General features: G+C 37.9%; 1 protein-coding gene across 2 annotated transcripts in view; it reads right to left on the bottom strand.

The window, feature by feature from the left end:
* Window positions 1-9,614, bottom strand: part of Zc2hc1a (zinc finger C2HC-type containing 1A) — a 41,038-nt gene extending 31,424 nt beyond the window's left edge. For both annotated transcript variants that reach the window (XM_057790947.1, XM_057790946.1), the window contains exons 1-2: window positions 9,529-9,614; window positions 73-149 (exon numbers count right to left, since the gene is read on the bottom strand). In XM_057790947.1, coding sequence (XP_057646930.1) covers window positions 73-149; window positions 9,529-9,544 — 93 coding nt within the window. In that variant the 5' untranslated portion in view covers window positions 9,545-9,614. The remainder of the gene's footprint in view (window positions 1-72; window positions 150-9,528) is intronic.
* Window positions 9,615-15,844: the final 6,230 nt, after the last annotated feature.

Raw genomic sequence — 15,844 nt, 5'->3', positions numbered from 1 at the left:
CTGTTCTCAAGTACCAAACAATCCCAGATCTACCAGCTTCCAACACAAACAGGTTAGAGTCCGCCTACTCACCAGCGCTAATGGAAAGAATGTCCTTCCACAAATCTTGCAGGGCAACAATTCTCCAACTTGGACAACACTTCCATTTTCTAAAACATAAAACAATCCAGTTAAAATGTTTTCACAACAAAAATTTCAAAACTTTAAGCTTTTAATGTTTCCTGTTAGATCTTATAGGTGAGTTGGGAGCTCTTAGGTAAAAGTTGCAATTCAAAAATGAGCAAATTATCAATGTAAATGGCTTGAGTTATCAGTGACATAAAAAACAATAGTACACATAAAACAGTGACAATCCAAGAAAAACCAAATTGATATTGTTGGAAATATTTACTTTTAATTATTTATACGTTCTGTAAATACCAAAAAATCAGAATCAGATCTATCTTATTAGGTCTAAGGCATGAAAAGCTATCACTATCACTCGTGATAGTTAACCACCCTAAGTTTATATGGGTGTCTAGAATGAAAGGAATCTTGTTTTATTATCAACAGATAATAGAAAATTTAAGTATCCAAAGTGGAGATCATCTAGTTATACTATGATCAGGCTGGAAAAAAAATTAATAAATCAATCAATTAAAAAAGATCCTCTATTTAAATAAGTTGTACATCACATATCCTCTAAATTACTCATTTTATTTATTACACATATAATGCTTAACATTAAAGTCACTCATTAGACTTTTGCACTGAAGTATTCTAAACTCACAGGCACAATTAATTAATTCAGAAATAGCTAGCTACAATCTGTATGTCATTAAAGAAGCCTACCATGACACAACAAACTTTATAACTGAAATGATTCAAAAGAAAAACAAAACTATGTTCTTTGAGACACTATACAACTGATTTAATTAAACATTTTATATCAAAGTATTAAACTTATTCTTATACCTATAATTTTCTAAAAGTGAATTACAAACCTGTAAAATTACCCACCTATCATCTACTGAAATCAAACTGACTATGGAATTCTCTTTTTATATAAAAAGAAATTAGAAAAATATTTTCTGCTCAAAATAACAAACTCCTGAAAAAAATGCATAATTTGACTCCATAAAATATGTACTTTGGTCACTAGGTGAGAATCCACAGAAAAACAATACAGCAATCCCAGACAGACCAGGAAGAAGGCCCTCAAGTGCCGCCACACAAGGAGGGTTGTTCTCCCACTCTCCTAGTACCCCACTGCACTATTTCACTGGTGAACAGCGACTATTTGAGACTTAGATGGAGGTGAGATGTCTGGATAGCAGTCCTTAAGCTGAACATTAGAAAAGCAAATCAAGATTCACCTGACGTTTTCCTCCTCTGATACAGGCATAAGAATGGAGAGACCTCCCTGACCTGGACTATGAAAGCTGAAGTAGCTTCCATACAGAACCTAATTAGGTTCATTAAGATAAAAAAGTCTTTAAGTCAAACAGAATGTGCTTAATAATCTATTAAGTTTCCTATGTTTACATAAACTCTTAAATAAAAATCAATTTAAAAATTAAACAGTACAAATGATAAAAAAATTTATACAGTTCACATGCTTAAAAGAATATTTCTTTAGATATCTACTTGTTAGGCCCATTACAAAGCAAAACCTAATGATAATTGATTTCTAATTAGTGGTAGGTGGTTAGCATGCCTAAAGTCATAGGTTTAATTTTACACACACATACACACACACACACACACACACACACACACACACAGACACATTTTCCCAGTTAACTATCCAGAAAAAAAAAGAATTCCATTCACTGATAAGCTCTGAATGGCGACCTGAGTACCTACTTGTTAGCAGACACATACTGGAGCACACGGTGAGCAACGCAACCATTGCTCTCTAAAGCCAGTATAGCCTACTTATTTACTTATCTAGTCAAGTCAGCAAAATGAAATTGTCTCTCACGTTTTCACTAAAAACTTTAAAACTTAATATCTGCCATAGGTTTACCATGTGATAAAATCTAATTTTTGGAATTAATTCTCACAAGTCATCAAACATGTTCAAATGTCTTTAAAGCAAAAAAAAAAAAAAAAAAAAAAAATCAGTGCCACTAAATAAAGTGTGTGTGTGTGTCTCTGTGTGTAGGTATCTTAGGGTTTTATTGTTGTGAAGAGACACTATGACCATGGCTACTCTTACAAAGCCAACCAACCATTCAACTGGGGCTGGGTTGCAGGTTCAGAAGTTTAGTCCATTACCATCACTGTGAAAACCATGGTGGCACACAGGCAGACATGGTGCTGAACACAAGAGCTGAGAGTTCTGCATCTGGGTCAGCAAGCAGAAGGAAAAGACAGTGCCATTGGTCCTGGCTTGAGCTTCTGAAACCTCAAAGCCCACCCCAGTGACACATTCCCTTCAACAAGGCCATATAACCTAACGTGCCTATCCTTATGAGTCTATGGTGGCCAATTTCATTCAAACAGGAGGTCACTGGGGGACAAAAAAAAATAAATGCATAGTCTTATCCAGTGCTGGACTTAGATGTTATATTAACAACTGCCTGGTAATAGCTGCATGAAGGATATATAGAAACCAACTACTTTTTAACTGGGTTGAGGCCTCATCCACAGGATGGAATTTATGACTGGTACTGCAACTCTGGTATAAAGTCCCTCGCTCTTAAGATATTTTGGAGATCAGACCTCTGTCTGATGTGGGGTTAGTGAAGATCTTTTCCCATTCTGTAGGCTGCTGTTTTTTTCTTGTTGACTGTGTCCTTTGCTTTACAGAAGCTTTTCAGTTTCAGGAGGTCCCATTTATTAATTGTTTCTCTGTGTCTGCGCTGCTGGGGTTATACTTCCCACTTCTCTTCTATAATGTTCAGTGTGGCTGGCTTTATGTTGAGGTCTTTGATCCATTTGGACTTGAGTTTTGTGCATGGTTTATAGATATGGATCTATTTTCATTCTTCTACATATATGGACCTAGAAAACATTATTTTGAGTGAGGTAACCCAGACACAGAAAGACAATTATCACATGTACTCACTCATAGGTGGTTTTTAAACATAAAGCAAATATAACCAGCCTACAAACCACAATCCCAGAGAATTTAGACAACAATGAAGACACTAAGACAGACTTATATAGATCGAATCTATATGGGAAGTAGAAAGTAGAAAAAGACAAGATCTCCTGAGTAAATTGGGAGCACAGGGACCTTGGGGGAGGGTTGAAGGAGGGAGGGGAGAGTCAGGGAGGGGAGCAGAGAAAAATATAGAGCTCAATAAAAACATCAATTAAAAAAAAAGTCCCTGGCTCAAGGGGCCATGGTTTTCAAGGGGCCATGAGCTCTAGGAGGAGCCTGTAACTGTTGTTTTACTAACAGACATATTGTCAAACAGTGTTCCAAATATTTACATTTAGACTCATATAATTAGTGCTGCCTAGCTTGGCTAGAGAAGCTTCTTCTGATGTGGGCAGCAGTTAATGTAGAGACTCAAAAACAAAGTGCTGAGGTTAAGTGACTGCTGAGGGCTCAGCCAGGACTCAGAAAACATTTCAGAGGAGGGCCCTCAAAGAATGTGACAAGGGGAATGCTTCTGTCTGGACAGGACAGGCCACTGCACTGAGAACTCCCTGAAGGCATGTTACAGGCATGAGACTGAGCCTGGACTCAATGGTTATAAAAATAGTAAGAAAAAATATGAGGACATGGGGATGTATTGGCAAGTGTCTCTGGGAAGTAGGAAAAATGAGTTGGAGTGGATATGATCATGATACATTGTGTGTGTCTGTATCAAAAATAAAAATATTTTGTTTAAAATACTTTAGTATTATAAAACTCAGAAAACAAATCTTATCCCTGTAAAACTTACCTAATACAAACTTGATTCTCTTAAGAGTTCTAATATTCATTGGTTTCAAAACTTCTATAAGGTTTGAAATTATACTTTTATGTAACACTAGTATATAATATTGGTGAGGTGAAATAATATACTATTATCTAAAATAGTTATAAATACTCTAAGATGTATAGAATAGGAGAAAACATTTTCAAAAGAAATTTTGGATAATAGAACAATTCCAGCATTCATTACTGTATGTGAATGTGCTTACAGGTAGTCTTATACATTATAAAGAACCACAGCTCATCTGAATTCAACTTTTCACATGCAATATAACTCGGGAATTTGTTTTGCCACTTTTTTCCCAAGGTCATTTACAGATGGCTCTTCTTTCATACCTACCATCTCCAAAATGTCCTAAAATTTCCCTGTTCAAATCATTTTAGACTTCCGCATATACACTTACTATATTCTATACATACCCCTCCACGTCACTTGAATTATCTGACTTTGAATTAACAAATAGAACTTAAATGATTTAAATTTTCTTAAAACATTCAAGCTTTCTCTAGATTTCCAACTTTATCACAATATCGTATCTCAGAAGAATTTTTAATCCAGGATTTCTTTTACTGCAGTTTCACTGACCTAGTCAACTACAATCTAAGAAACTAACGTTTATCTTGATGCACTCTCTCAGGCCATATTTTCATAATTAATGTCAGAGTGCAATTATTCAGTGTATTATCAGCTATTGTCAATCTCTTAGTATTTCTAATATACAAGCTAAATTTTTCCATTAAGTGCATACATGGAAAACCATGGCACCTATAGGCCGGACAGCTGGTTCCAGGCATCCACCGGGATGCGGGATGCTAATAAGGGTGAAAAGGGATGAGACACTGCTCTGAGTTCCTCCCTAGTTGTTTCCCCTTTCATAAATCGTTGTCAAATGCTTTGTTACATGGGCAAATGCTTATGAAATGTTATATTAAACAAAGTTAAATGAATTTTCTTACTTCAATTAAGAAAAAAAGAGCTGGTATTTTCTACTACTCATTTCATCAGAAATTATTTTTCACTCAGGGAATACTTCAGATCGATTCCTGGATAGCATATTTTCAAATACTGACTAGTTAGCCCCCTCCACTCCCTACGTGATTAGACACACTTTCTAAGCCTATCTATATACTACAAGCCTCTTACTTAATTCAACAAATACTAATTGATTTTTTTTTTTTGGCATTAGATAAAATGTTCTAAGACATATGGAGCTAAAGGCAAAAGAAAAAATGAAATAAAAACAAAAACCCTGATCTTATAGAGACCTTTCTCTCTAAATAGTAGAAAATAAAATTTTCTCTAAATAGGAGAAAAGTAAGTAGAAACAAATATTCATGTTTGAATGTCAAGGAATTAACCACATAAAAAAGAAGAAAAAAGAATATGGGAAAGAAGATAGCCAAGGCTATCTTGGGAAGCAGACAAGATCAGGGAATGCTAATAAGGGTGACTAAGATATGGGAGGCAACGACTCTATCAATCTACCAACTGTCATTTTAATTGCCTCTTCTGCACCCTCACTGACTAGGCTTTTCCATAGCACGAGGTACTATTCATAAATCTTTTGACCTTTAGTGTTCTTCCTCTTTAGGCTTCTGTATTTCTTCCCAATCCTGAATTTCCAAGGTTTCTCCACCTAAGCAAGATTTGGCAGGTTAGTACTAGATTTCTTACCTACATGCAGATAATATAAGCTTCTTCAAGCTCATTTGTTTCTTCATAAGTAATAGTTTCTTCTCCACATTCCTTTTTGTGTGTGTGAGTGTGGCAAGTTTTAATACCCAATTTCCTGTTCTTCCTAACCTACTATTTTTTTTCTGTGTACGTTTAATACCTAATATAGTCAACACGGTTTAATATTTAATAGTTTTGTTTTATATAGCTAACGGGGATACTGATTTGAATAATATGCCCAAATTCTGGATTAGAGGGATGGCCAAATGGCTAAGAGTAGTTACTGCTCTTGCAAAGGACCTGGGCTTCAGGTCCCAATACCCATATAGCGGCACAACTGTAACTATAGTCCCAGGAGATCAGAGACTTCCTTTTGACCTCCATCAGCACTAGGCATAGGCACAGTGCACATATATACATGTAAGCCAAACACCAATACACAAAAGTAAATTTTCAAAAAATACACATTTTCAAATCACAGAGAAGAAATTTAAAAAAAAAAAAAAACAAGAAAGATAAAACAAAAGTTTAAATAAAAGCTTCCTTAAACCCTCAGGCTATCAAAATACCTGAATTCCAACTCAGCCTCAATCAAGAGCCACACAAAGATGAGGAGTATTCATTAAACCAGGATACAACATAAGCAAAAGGTGATTATGTGCTGGTTTCCTGACAGACCAGACCCAAATAATCACAGAGAAACTAGATTAATTACAACACTGCTTGGTCAACGTCTTAGGCGTATTCCTACCTAGTGTTTATATCTTAAATTATCCCATTTCTATTAATCTATGTATCACCATGAGGATTTGGCCTATCAGTAAGATTTCAGCATCTTTCTCCTTCAGCAGCTACACGGTGTCTGACTCCACCTTCTTTCTATCTATCTATCTATCTATCTATCTATCTATCTATCTATCTATCTATCTATCTATCTCTTCCATCCTGGCTATATTCTGTCCTGCCATAGGCCAAAGCAGACTCTTTATTAACCAATGGTAATAAAACATATGCACAAGACTCAGAGGGGAATTCCATATCATCTCCCCCTTTATGTCTAAATAAAAAAGGTTTTCACTTAAACAGAGTAAAATTACATATAATGAAACAGGTATCAAGCAATAATTATAGCTACGACATTTTTTGTGAGTCTAAAGTTTTACATAATTTATCTTTTATCATAACTAAGGAAAACTATAACTATTTAGCTTTCAACTCCATCAAAGATCCCAGAAGGATATAATATTACCTAAGTAAACAGGAAGTGCATTTTAAGCAACTTCCAAAACCCCTGAATTAACAGAAACATCTTGCTAAGATACAATAAAAGAGAAGCATTAACAAAGCATAGTGGTAGACATTACAGTAGGTGTTAGAGTAGCGAGGAGCAAAGGGACTTATAATTACGTTTCAAAGGCAACACTAAGGTAATAAATGCAGCAGTTCAGAGAAGGAATGGCCTGCTAATGCCTGCCCTAACTGCTACAACCATGTCTGAGGATATTAGGGAGGCAATGACCATACTGCATTAAGAAGCCAAAACCTTAGATTTTATCACCTCCCTCTTATAGTTGATAAAACTTTCAAGAGATTAGAACTCCCCAACTCTAAAATTACCTCTGTGCTCTTTAGATACATCCAGGGTACAGCTTTCACATGAAAAGAGATCAAAGGTTTTGCTCTAATTACTCAAGCCATGCAAAAGTTCTGCTATGGATCATACAAAATTATAACAACATTGTTTTCCAACACAGTGTGCAACTTAATAATTTAGTTTGTGACAATTCCAGAGACATAAAAGTTCCAGAAAATCAAAAACAACATACATGGTATGATTTATATGTAAGCAGCTAAAATTTACTTTAAAAGAGTAAAAATGGCTTGGAAAGAATTTTTTCAGACCAGTAACTACTTTCAACTAAAAATGTAAGTCAAATGTCAAAGATTATTTTTGCTTAATAACAAAAACAGAGCAAGTAAACGTGAAGATTTTATAATAATACTGTCCTATAAGTTTCACTCTAGAGAAAAGCTATCAAATAACTTAAGTGAAAGTATGGGTGAATAAATTAATGAGTCAAAAATTTAAAACTCTGCAAAAGGTGATGTAAAAGGAACTGACCTTTTTTTGTTTTAAGGAAGGTGAGGGTGGGGGATTGGTTTGAAGCCAAAAAAAAGCCCAGTTTTCTACTCAACAGAACACTCTGAGCTTTTATTACGTTGAACTACTTGAAATCACCAATATTCAGCTGTTCTACCAGACAAAAAACTATTTTCTCATATTTCAACCTAATTAATCATAACTAACATTTAATGATGGTATCTTATTTTTTTAGAAAAAAAAAAATCAAAGAGTTAAAGGGTTGGTACTGTTTAACAAAAACCAGACTCATAAATCATGCTCATTCCATATTACACCCAGATCCGTATATTTTACACACACACACATACACTGGATGAATATTATAATAGTTTTCAGTTATATTCCCAAATTTCTGACTCATATTGTAACAGCAACATGAGCACAGCTTAAAATGTAAAGATTCTTAGAATGGATAGATCTCTGACAACTCTTATTCTTTGTATGCACGGGATGAAGAAGGGAAACACTGGGTGAATATTCCTATCACTGTAGATGTTGATCAGTAAAAACCTGGGAAGTGATCCAGAGCACTCTTCATGCACTATGATAGCATAAGAACTCTGGAACCCACGCCTCCACCCTGCTTTTTAAATAATTAAAAGAAGCTGCCTGCAGGAGTCTCCCTAATTAAGAGATTAAGAAGGCATGCTGTCAGTACAATTTCTCATTCCCTGTAAAGTTGAACGGTAGGTACGCCAAGACTTTCACAGGTAATAGTGAACTGTAGCTGCCCGGATATGGTCAACTGGAATTCTTAATAGCCTACAAGGTGTTTGGTGAGGGTTTAACTGTAAAACTATGAAATAAAATTCATAATCATATTATTGCATTTTCTTTCCGGTGAACTTAAAGCACTGAAAAAAAGTTATCAGTTACTACTTTTCACTTCATAACACACCCTGAAATATTTAACTACCCATAATACATAAAATGAAGGGTTCAGTGTCCCTGCTCATTCCAAGTACGTTAAGTGGTGTAATTTTTTTTAATAAGGAAACGAAGAAAAAAATCTGAAAGCTTGTTTATCGAACGGTTTACTGTCTTTTTTTAAATCTTAAAGCTGTTGTTACCAATGCTAGGGTTTTTGTTGTTGATGATGATGATTTTGGTTTTCCCTCCCTTTGTTTTTCAACGAACGTTGTCCTTACACGGGATTTAAATGGACGAAAAGGGAGAAAAAGTGAAAGAACTGGGAACAAAGCAAAATCTGAAGCCATGGTTACAGCAGCACCAGGAAAAAAGCGAAGATAGGAACCAACGCTGGCTCTTCCCTAGTCAGTCCTCGTGAATAAACCATCAAGCTGGAGCTATTGTTCCTGGAGTAGAGCTGGCCAGGGACACTTCCTTGGAGATGCTCTGGCATCTGTCCAACCAAGATGAGGTAGGAATGGAAGGAAGGCTACCAGGGAGTGCCCAAGGTGTGTGCCCCGGGCTCTCGGGAGGCGGGGCGAGTCCTGAGGGACCAGCAAGGGACTTCGCGGACCTCAACCGAGAATACAGTTTGCAAAGAAAATAAAACCTGACCAGAGACGCTGACGACCCAAAGGAAACTCCTGGATCAAGAAGGACCAGAAAATGGTGGGAAGGCCTTACAGGAGGGAGGACGAGGTGCTCCGAGCCCGCGAGAAAGCCCAGGACCGTGCGCGGCAGGCAGCCCGCGGTCACGCTCCGGTGCGGGGCCGACCAGCTCCGGGCCCGGCGGGGACCTCGCCGCCGGTCGGCCGGCCACACTTGCCCCGGGAGCCCGGGCCCCAGACCCGGCCGCTCGAGGCCCGCAGCCACACGCCCGCGTCTCACCTTCCAGCCCGTCCATGGCGAACCGCTTGAGGCTCCTCCGGCAGCGCCCGCCGCCGCCCAGCTCCCGCTGTAGCAACCCAGCCGCACCTCCCACACGCTAACATCCTGCTCTCCCATTGGCTGGGGCGGGGCTACGGAGGGCGGGGCCGCGCCTCCTGCGGTCTCCAGGGTGAAGGCTCCCTACGCCAAGGGTTTACCAGCACCCCTCCCTGGGAGCTGCAGCCACTTCAGAAGGCGTCCTGAGATCCTTTGTTCCACTCCAGCGGCTTTTAACCTCCCACCTTGTTTTCCTGGGCACCTCAGGAGCTCCTCATCTCCAGTCAGGATAAGAATGCCTTTTGCAGGTCCCTAGAAGTGGAGTGGCTCTTGTGGCAATGTAAAGGCGCCTAGGTCCCACATCCTGCGGGGGTCGCCTGTTTAGTTAAACGTCCTGCAGACATGCTCTGCAGACACAGGTCTCTCCCCTTGTTTTTTCCAGACATAGAACAATGTTTCCTACATGGTTTATATTTTCTGTCTGAGACTGTGGAACTGAGATTGCGCTAAACGTTTGTAAACAATTTCCTCAGCCTAAAAAGTTGAGCTCAAAATTAGAAGTGAAACTTTTGCACTTATGCAATCTTCCCCTGCCCCGGCACTATGTTTGCACTCAGTCTGCCCTACATAGAACCAATAGAGTTCGACTTCTCATCAAAACTACGCTTTACTGAAGACTTTAAACTGGGAAGTCAGCCTACCAGAGAGGCACACGGAGGCCTGTTTCTGTTAGAATCAAAACGTGGGAGTGAAGAACACTCAAAAGGAACTCCAATCATTTTAATGGTTTTGCTTCACAGTATAACAGATTAAAGCTCTTTAAAATTTGACTTAGCAGTAATAAACCCTATTGTTAGCTGATTCCAAGGTATGTGTTGGTAAGTTACCTGTATTATTTTATCCATTACAAATTTTATTATCTTATTGATCTGTCTAATTCAAAACTTATTCTATCCTAATTCTATATGCATTCAAAAAACCAAGAACTCTCAGGTTATGTTTAAAGAACTGAACCCCAAGGAGTCTTTAGGTGCATCTGAATGTGGTAGAGTCCGTCTCTTGCATAGGATTATGCAGGAAACCGCCCATATGGGAATTGTCTCCTGAGTCACAGGAAACTTGGCTACCCTATACTTGCTATGGAGTGGCTTTTTTCCCTCTAAAACAAAAACGGGTTGGGGTAACTTTTACAAGAATGCCAAAGGGGAAAACTATGCATAAAGAAAATGTAAAAATAAAGAAGTCATTTACTTTATAAATTGCAAGTTTAGTTAAGACAGATATTTAGGTGATGGATACAAACCTTATTAGCCACAAAATCTATAGTAACATCAATAACAATAATGAAAATAGCAACAACAACAAAAGAAGTGCATATGTTATGAGGCAGGCCAGTCGACTTTGATAAAAGCACTTAGTGTGCAAACCTGTCATGGAGAGTCTGCTCTCCGGAACCCACAGTGGAAAGAGAGAATCGACTCCTAGATTGTCCGCAGACCTCCACACTTGAACCCATGGCACATGCACACCCATGGCACATGCACACGTGTACTTACACACGTCGTCATACACCACATTAATAAGAAAAAGGGGAAAACATATCATGTGAAATATGTTTTATGCCCCATATGTCATATCCTATATTCAATCTGCAGAACAGTTTCTACAGAGTAGATCTTTCAATCTCCAGTTTTCAAAATTAAAATCTTCATCTGGGTGCTTCAGTGATTAACGTTTTATCAGGAGTGTCAGAATGATAGAGCTTGGATTTATGCTCTGCTGTGTGAAACGCTGAAGAATAACACTGAAGTCTACCATGACATTCTTATGTTTCTCTCTCTCTCCTGCCTCTTCTCCTTCCTGCAACAAATAAGAACTCATGCATTCAGACATGTTGCTTAATATGAATTTGTGTAGACATTTCTATAGTGCATCTTAACTCTAAAATCATGCTTGCTAGTCTTCTCCGAGGTTCTGGAATCCCAGAACTTTTATGTTCCAGCCATCTTCCCTCCTCCAGCTAGGCCCTGGTACCAGCTCCAACATAAAGAAGACCCATTCCTCTATGATTGCCTATATCCCTTTGCCTGCCCACTAAGAGCCTGTATTGTGAGTATGTTTCTTCTTGGCGCGTATCTCTGATGTAACATCTCTATAGTCCATTGCTTTTTCCTCGTGCATTCATTTAGAAAGATTTATTGATTACTCTTAGTCTCCCAGGCCACTTTACTATTAGCCAGACACAAAAGTGAATGCTTTATTTTTTTTTCTCTTATGTTCCCAAGCTGTTATTTGTGTGCAATTTAACTACCAAATGACATTAGCAAGTAGTTGATAATGAGATTTTTTCTCATTTTCTTACCATACAAAAGGGAAAACTAAGTTAGAAAAATGTTTGTCTAGACTGATCCAGACCCCCATTGTAAAAAGTAGATGAAACAGATATTCCATCTCTAATTTGTCCACTTTGTATTCTGTTCCCTTTGGTCACCATTCACTGGAGCTCCTCCACTGCCTTCTTCAGCTTCCATGGGACTAAATCAGCTACACATAGCTTTGTGTTTGGAAGCTCCAGGTTTCTGTTGGATCTCACACAAAGTTCAAGTTCGCTTTCGAAATCCAGTCTTTGGTTCTCATTCAGATCACTTGCATAGGGCAGCTGAATGAGATTCTTATCTCAGTGAGGAAACACAGCTCAATTTAATCAGCTTTACTATGGAGGGCATCTCTCCCATCCGTGGCAACGTGGTGAATGATCTGCATTTGGTTCTCTCTCTCTCTCTCTCTCTCTCTCTATATATATATATATATATATATATATATATATATATATGGCAATTACAAGCAAATGATACATTTTAGTGCTAAATCAAAGACACTGGGTACTTTTAAGTGAGGGGAAGGATCTGTTGTAGACTGAAGATGCAAATTTTGAACTAGGTAAAGTTTTCTTTTTTCTTTTTGGATTGAAGTAAAAGGGAAAATCCATTAAATGTTCAGGGAAAAAGTAGGAATGGCTAATATTTCTTTGGACAATCAGGAATAAAATGTATGTTGTAAGAGCTGGAGATTTATTGAGGGAAAGGGTGTCCTAGGCAAGAAAACACCAAAGATGAAAGAAATTTTGATAAAGAGCAATCTAAAGCCAACTTCCTTTCTTTCTGCTGACATGCTCTACATCATCTTCAGTAGGCTAGAGATCCATGCCTTTCTTTGGCAGTTAGGAAAGGATCGTCCATTTTTGTCTAATTTATTTCTACACACAAAACCTCCCGTTAGGATCCCACCTATCCATCTCTTGCCATCAGAAACTTCAAATAGATTTTAAATTTGGTACTGCAAATCTACTAGGTGTTCGCTGAGATCTCCCTGTGTGGACATTAGTAGTCTTGGCATGGCAGAAAGTTTCAAATATTTGTCTCTGATCTCTAGGAAGTTCATACCAAGTAAAGGGAGTCCTGAATAAGACATGATGCAGAGCTAAGTCTTAGGTGAAGCTAGACTCTCAAAAAGCTAAGAAATGTGGTAGAGCCTGTCACCAAAGCCACAGCTTTAATTTTATCCATATTACTTAACAGATTAAAAACTCTCCTTGTCAGAAAATGACTACAAATATGCAATAAACAGAGATCCAGATTAGGAAAAAAAAACTATAAACAGTTTACAGTGTGTTTAAAAATATGCGTAAGCTTGAGAAAGAAAAGGAAGATGATAGAGAAAGTCCTTTGAAAAAGAAATATAATCAGGTGTGTTTTCACACTTCTTTAATCTCAGCATTTAGGAGGCAGAAGCAGGTGGATCTCTGTGAGTTAGAGGCCAGCCTAGTCTACAGAGTGAGTTCCAAGATAGCCAAAGATATACAGAGAAACCCTGTCTCAAAAAAAATTAAAAATAAAAGAAATAGAATTTTTAAAAAGCCAAATAAAGATGGAAAATATACAGAAAGTCTGGATACTGTACGTTACTGTGGTGTCTCTGAATTGTTTGACTGCTGAGGAAGGAACAACAGCTGCTAAAATACATTTGATTATAAGTGTCACAGGAATAATTCAACCTATATATTTTGAAAATGCCTTAACTTCGAAATTTAAGCCAAAAATATATATTACTTTGGAGAAGAGGTATTGCTTTAGTTTCCACAGGAAATGAATGGCTATTGATTCATTCTGGTTAAGAAAAATCAGGTTTGTTCAATTAAGACCTCCTGACAAATCTCCAATAGGAACAGAGGGCCCAGATGATCCAACGTCTCACCAACGTCTCAGAGGACCTCTGTTGGAGTTTCCTCTGAGTTCTACATCCAGAAACAGGCTCAAGACTGCTGACTGAGATGATCTAGGCTCACAGAATACTCCAGCCATGACTTGACCATAATCCTAAATTTTCATTAGATACCCATAAGATTATCAGCACCCTGATCAGCAGAAAGTAGCCTAGAAAATTATGCCCACATTCCCAAAAATTGTATTATGGATATTTGTTTTTGTTTAGAGTCTTTGTTACAAGTTGTTTTGGATAATGGTCAGGAAAAAATTAAACAAAGGAGGTTAGAATCAGAGTTCTTCTTTTGAAAAAAAAAGAAAAAAAAGAGGGAAGTGCTGTGGGACAATGGTCTTATACTCTATAAAGATTTGTCACTTGTATTGTTTTAATAAAACCACCGATTGGCTAGTAACCAGGCAGGAAGTATAGACAGGGTAACCAGACTAGGAGAATTTTGGGAAGAGGAAAGGCTCAGTCTGAAGTAGCCACCCAGATGCAGAGGAAGCAAGATGAGAATGCCTCACTGAGTAAGGTACCAGGCCACATGGCTAACATAGACAAGAATTATGGGTTAATTTAAGTTGTCAAACTAGTCAATAAAAAGCCTGAGCTAATAGTCCAAACAGTTTATAATTGTTATAAGCCTCTGTGTATTTCTTTGTGATCAAATGGCTATGTGACTAGGTGGGACATAAACTTCTGTCTATGTGGCAGGAAGTTTCAAATATGTGTCTCTGATCTCTAGGAAGTTCATACCAAGTAGAGGGAGTCCTGCATAAGACATGATGCGGAACTAAGTCTTGGATTGCATGAAACAACTTCTGAAAGCAATTTGTTCTAGATATTTTTATGAATGGAAATATTTGGAAGATTTAAAAGAGGCAGAAGTTAAATTGTATTGTGAAAAGTATCATTGGAGAGATAGGGACCATTAACAATACAATGATATAAGCCTTGTTAGAAAAATGTCAGCCTGACATATTCTGAGAAGTAAAGTAAAGAAACAAAGATTTTTGTTCATGTTTATTATTGTGTAATGTTTTTCCAGTAGGTTAGGTAATAGAATTTGTATGTTTTAATGTCAGATACAAGAGTTGAATTGATTCTACATTCTAATCTATCTTCCTAAAACTTTTGTCATTTTGTCATTCATTCTCATTTTAACTCTGTGTAAAGCCCTACCCCACTATGGACACAATTATACTGCTTCAATGCTCTAAAGCAGTGGTTCTCAACCAGTGACTTGTGACACCCGCCCCCCCCCCCCGCCAAATACCATCAGAAAACACAAATATTGCCGGACGGTGGTGGTGCACGCCTTTAATCCCAGCACTCGGGAGGCAGAGACAGGCGGATCTCTGTGAGTTCGAGACCAGCCTGGTCTTAGTCTACAAGAGCTAGTTCCAGGACAGGAGCCAAAAGCTATGGAGAAACCCTGTCTCGAAAAATCCAAAAAAAAGAAAACACAAATATTTACATTTCAGTTCATAATAGTAGCAAAATTACAGTTGTGAAGTAGTAATGAAAATAATTTTATGTCTGAGGGTCACCACAACATGAGGAAGTGTTTTAAAGAGTCACACCATTAGTAAATGTGTGTAGTTGAGAGCCACTGCTCTTAAGTCATAGAAACCTGTGGGTATGAGTGATCTCATCAATCAAAAATGGTGCTCTTGGGCTGGAGAGATGGCTCAGTGGTTAAGAGCACTGCCTGCTCTTCCAAAGGTCCTGAGTTCAATTCCCAGCAACCATATGGTGGCCCACAACCATCTGTAATGAGATCTGATGCCCTCTTCTGGCCTGCAGGCATACATGCAGACAGAATATTGTATACATAATAAATAAATATTTAAAAAAAATGGTGCTCTTTCATGTGTTTAAGATTTTGATGTATGTGACATTTACTATAGATTCCTGTTCACTTATAATTTTTTATTTTTAAATTTTCTTTTGAGACAGTGTCTTGTTGAAGCCCAGTCTAGCCTGCAATTACGATGGCTGATGCTATCCTTGAGCA

This window comes from Chionomys nivalis, chromosome 16, assembly GCF_950005125.1.
Source record: "Chionomys nivalis chromosome 16, mChiNiv1.1, whole genome shotgun sequence".
In the NCBI taxonomy this organism is placed as follows: domain Eukaryota; kingdom Metazoa; phylum Chordata; class Mammalia; order Rodentia; family Cricetidae; genus Chionomys; species Chionomys nivalis.
This window is presented reverse-complemented; position numbering and strand designations above follow the sequence as displayed.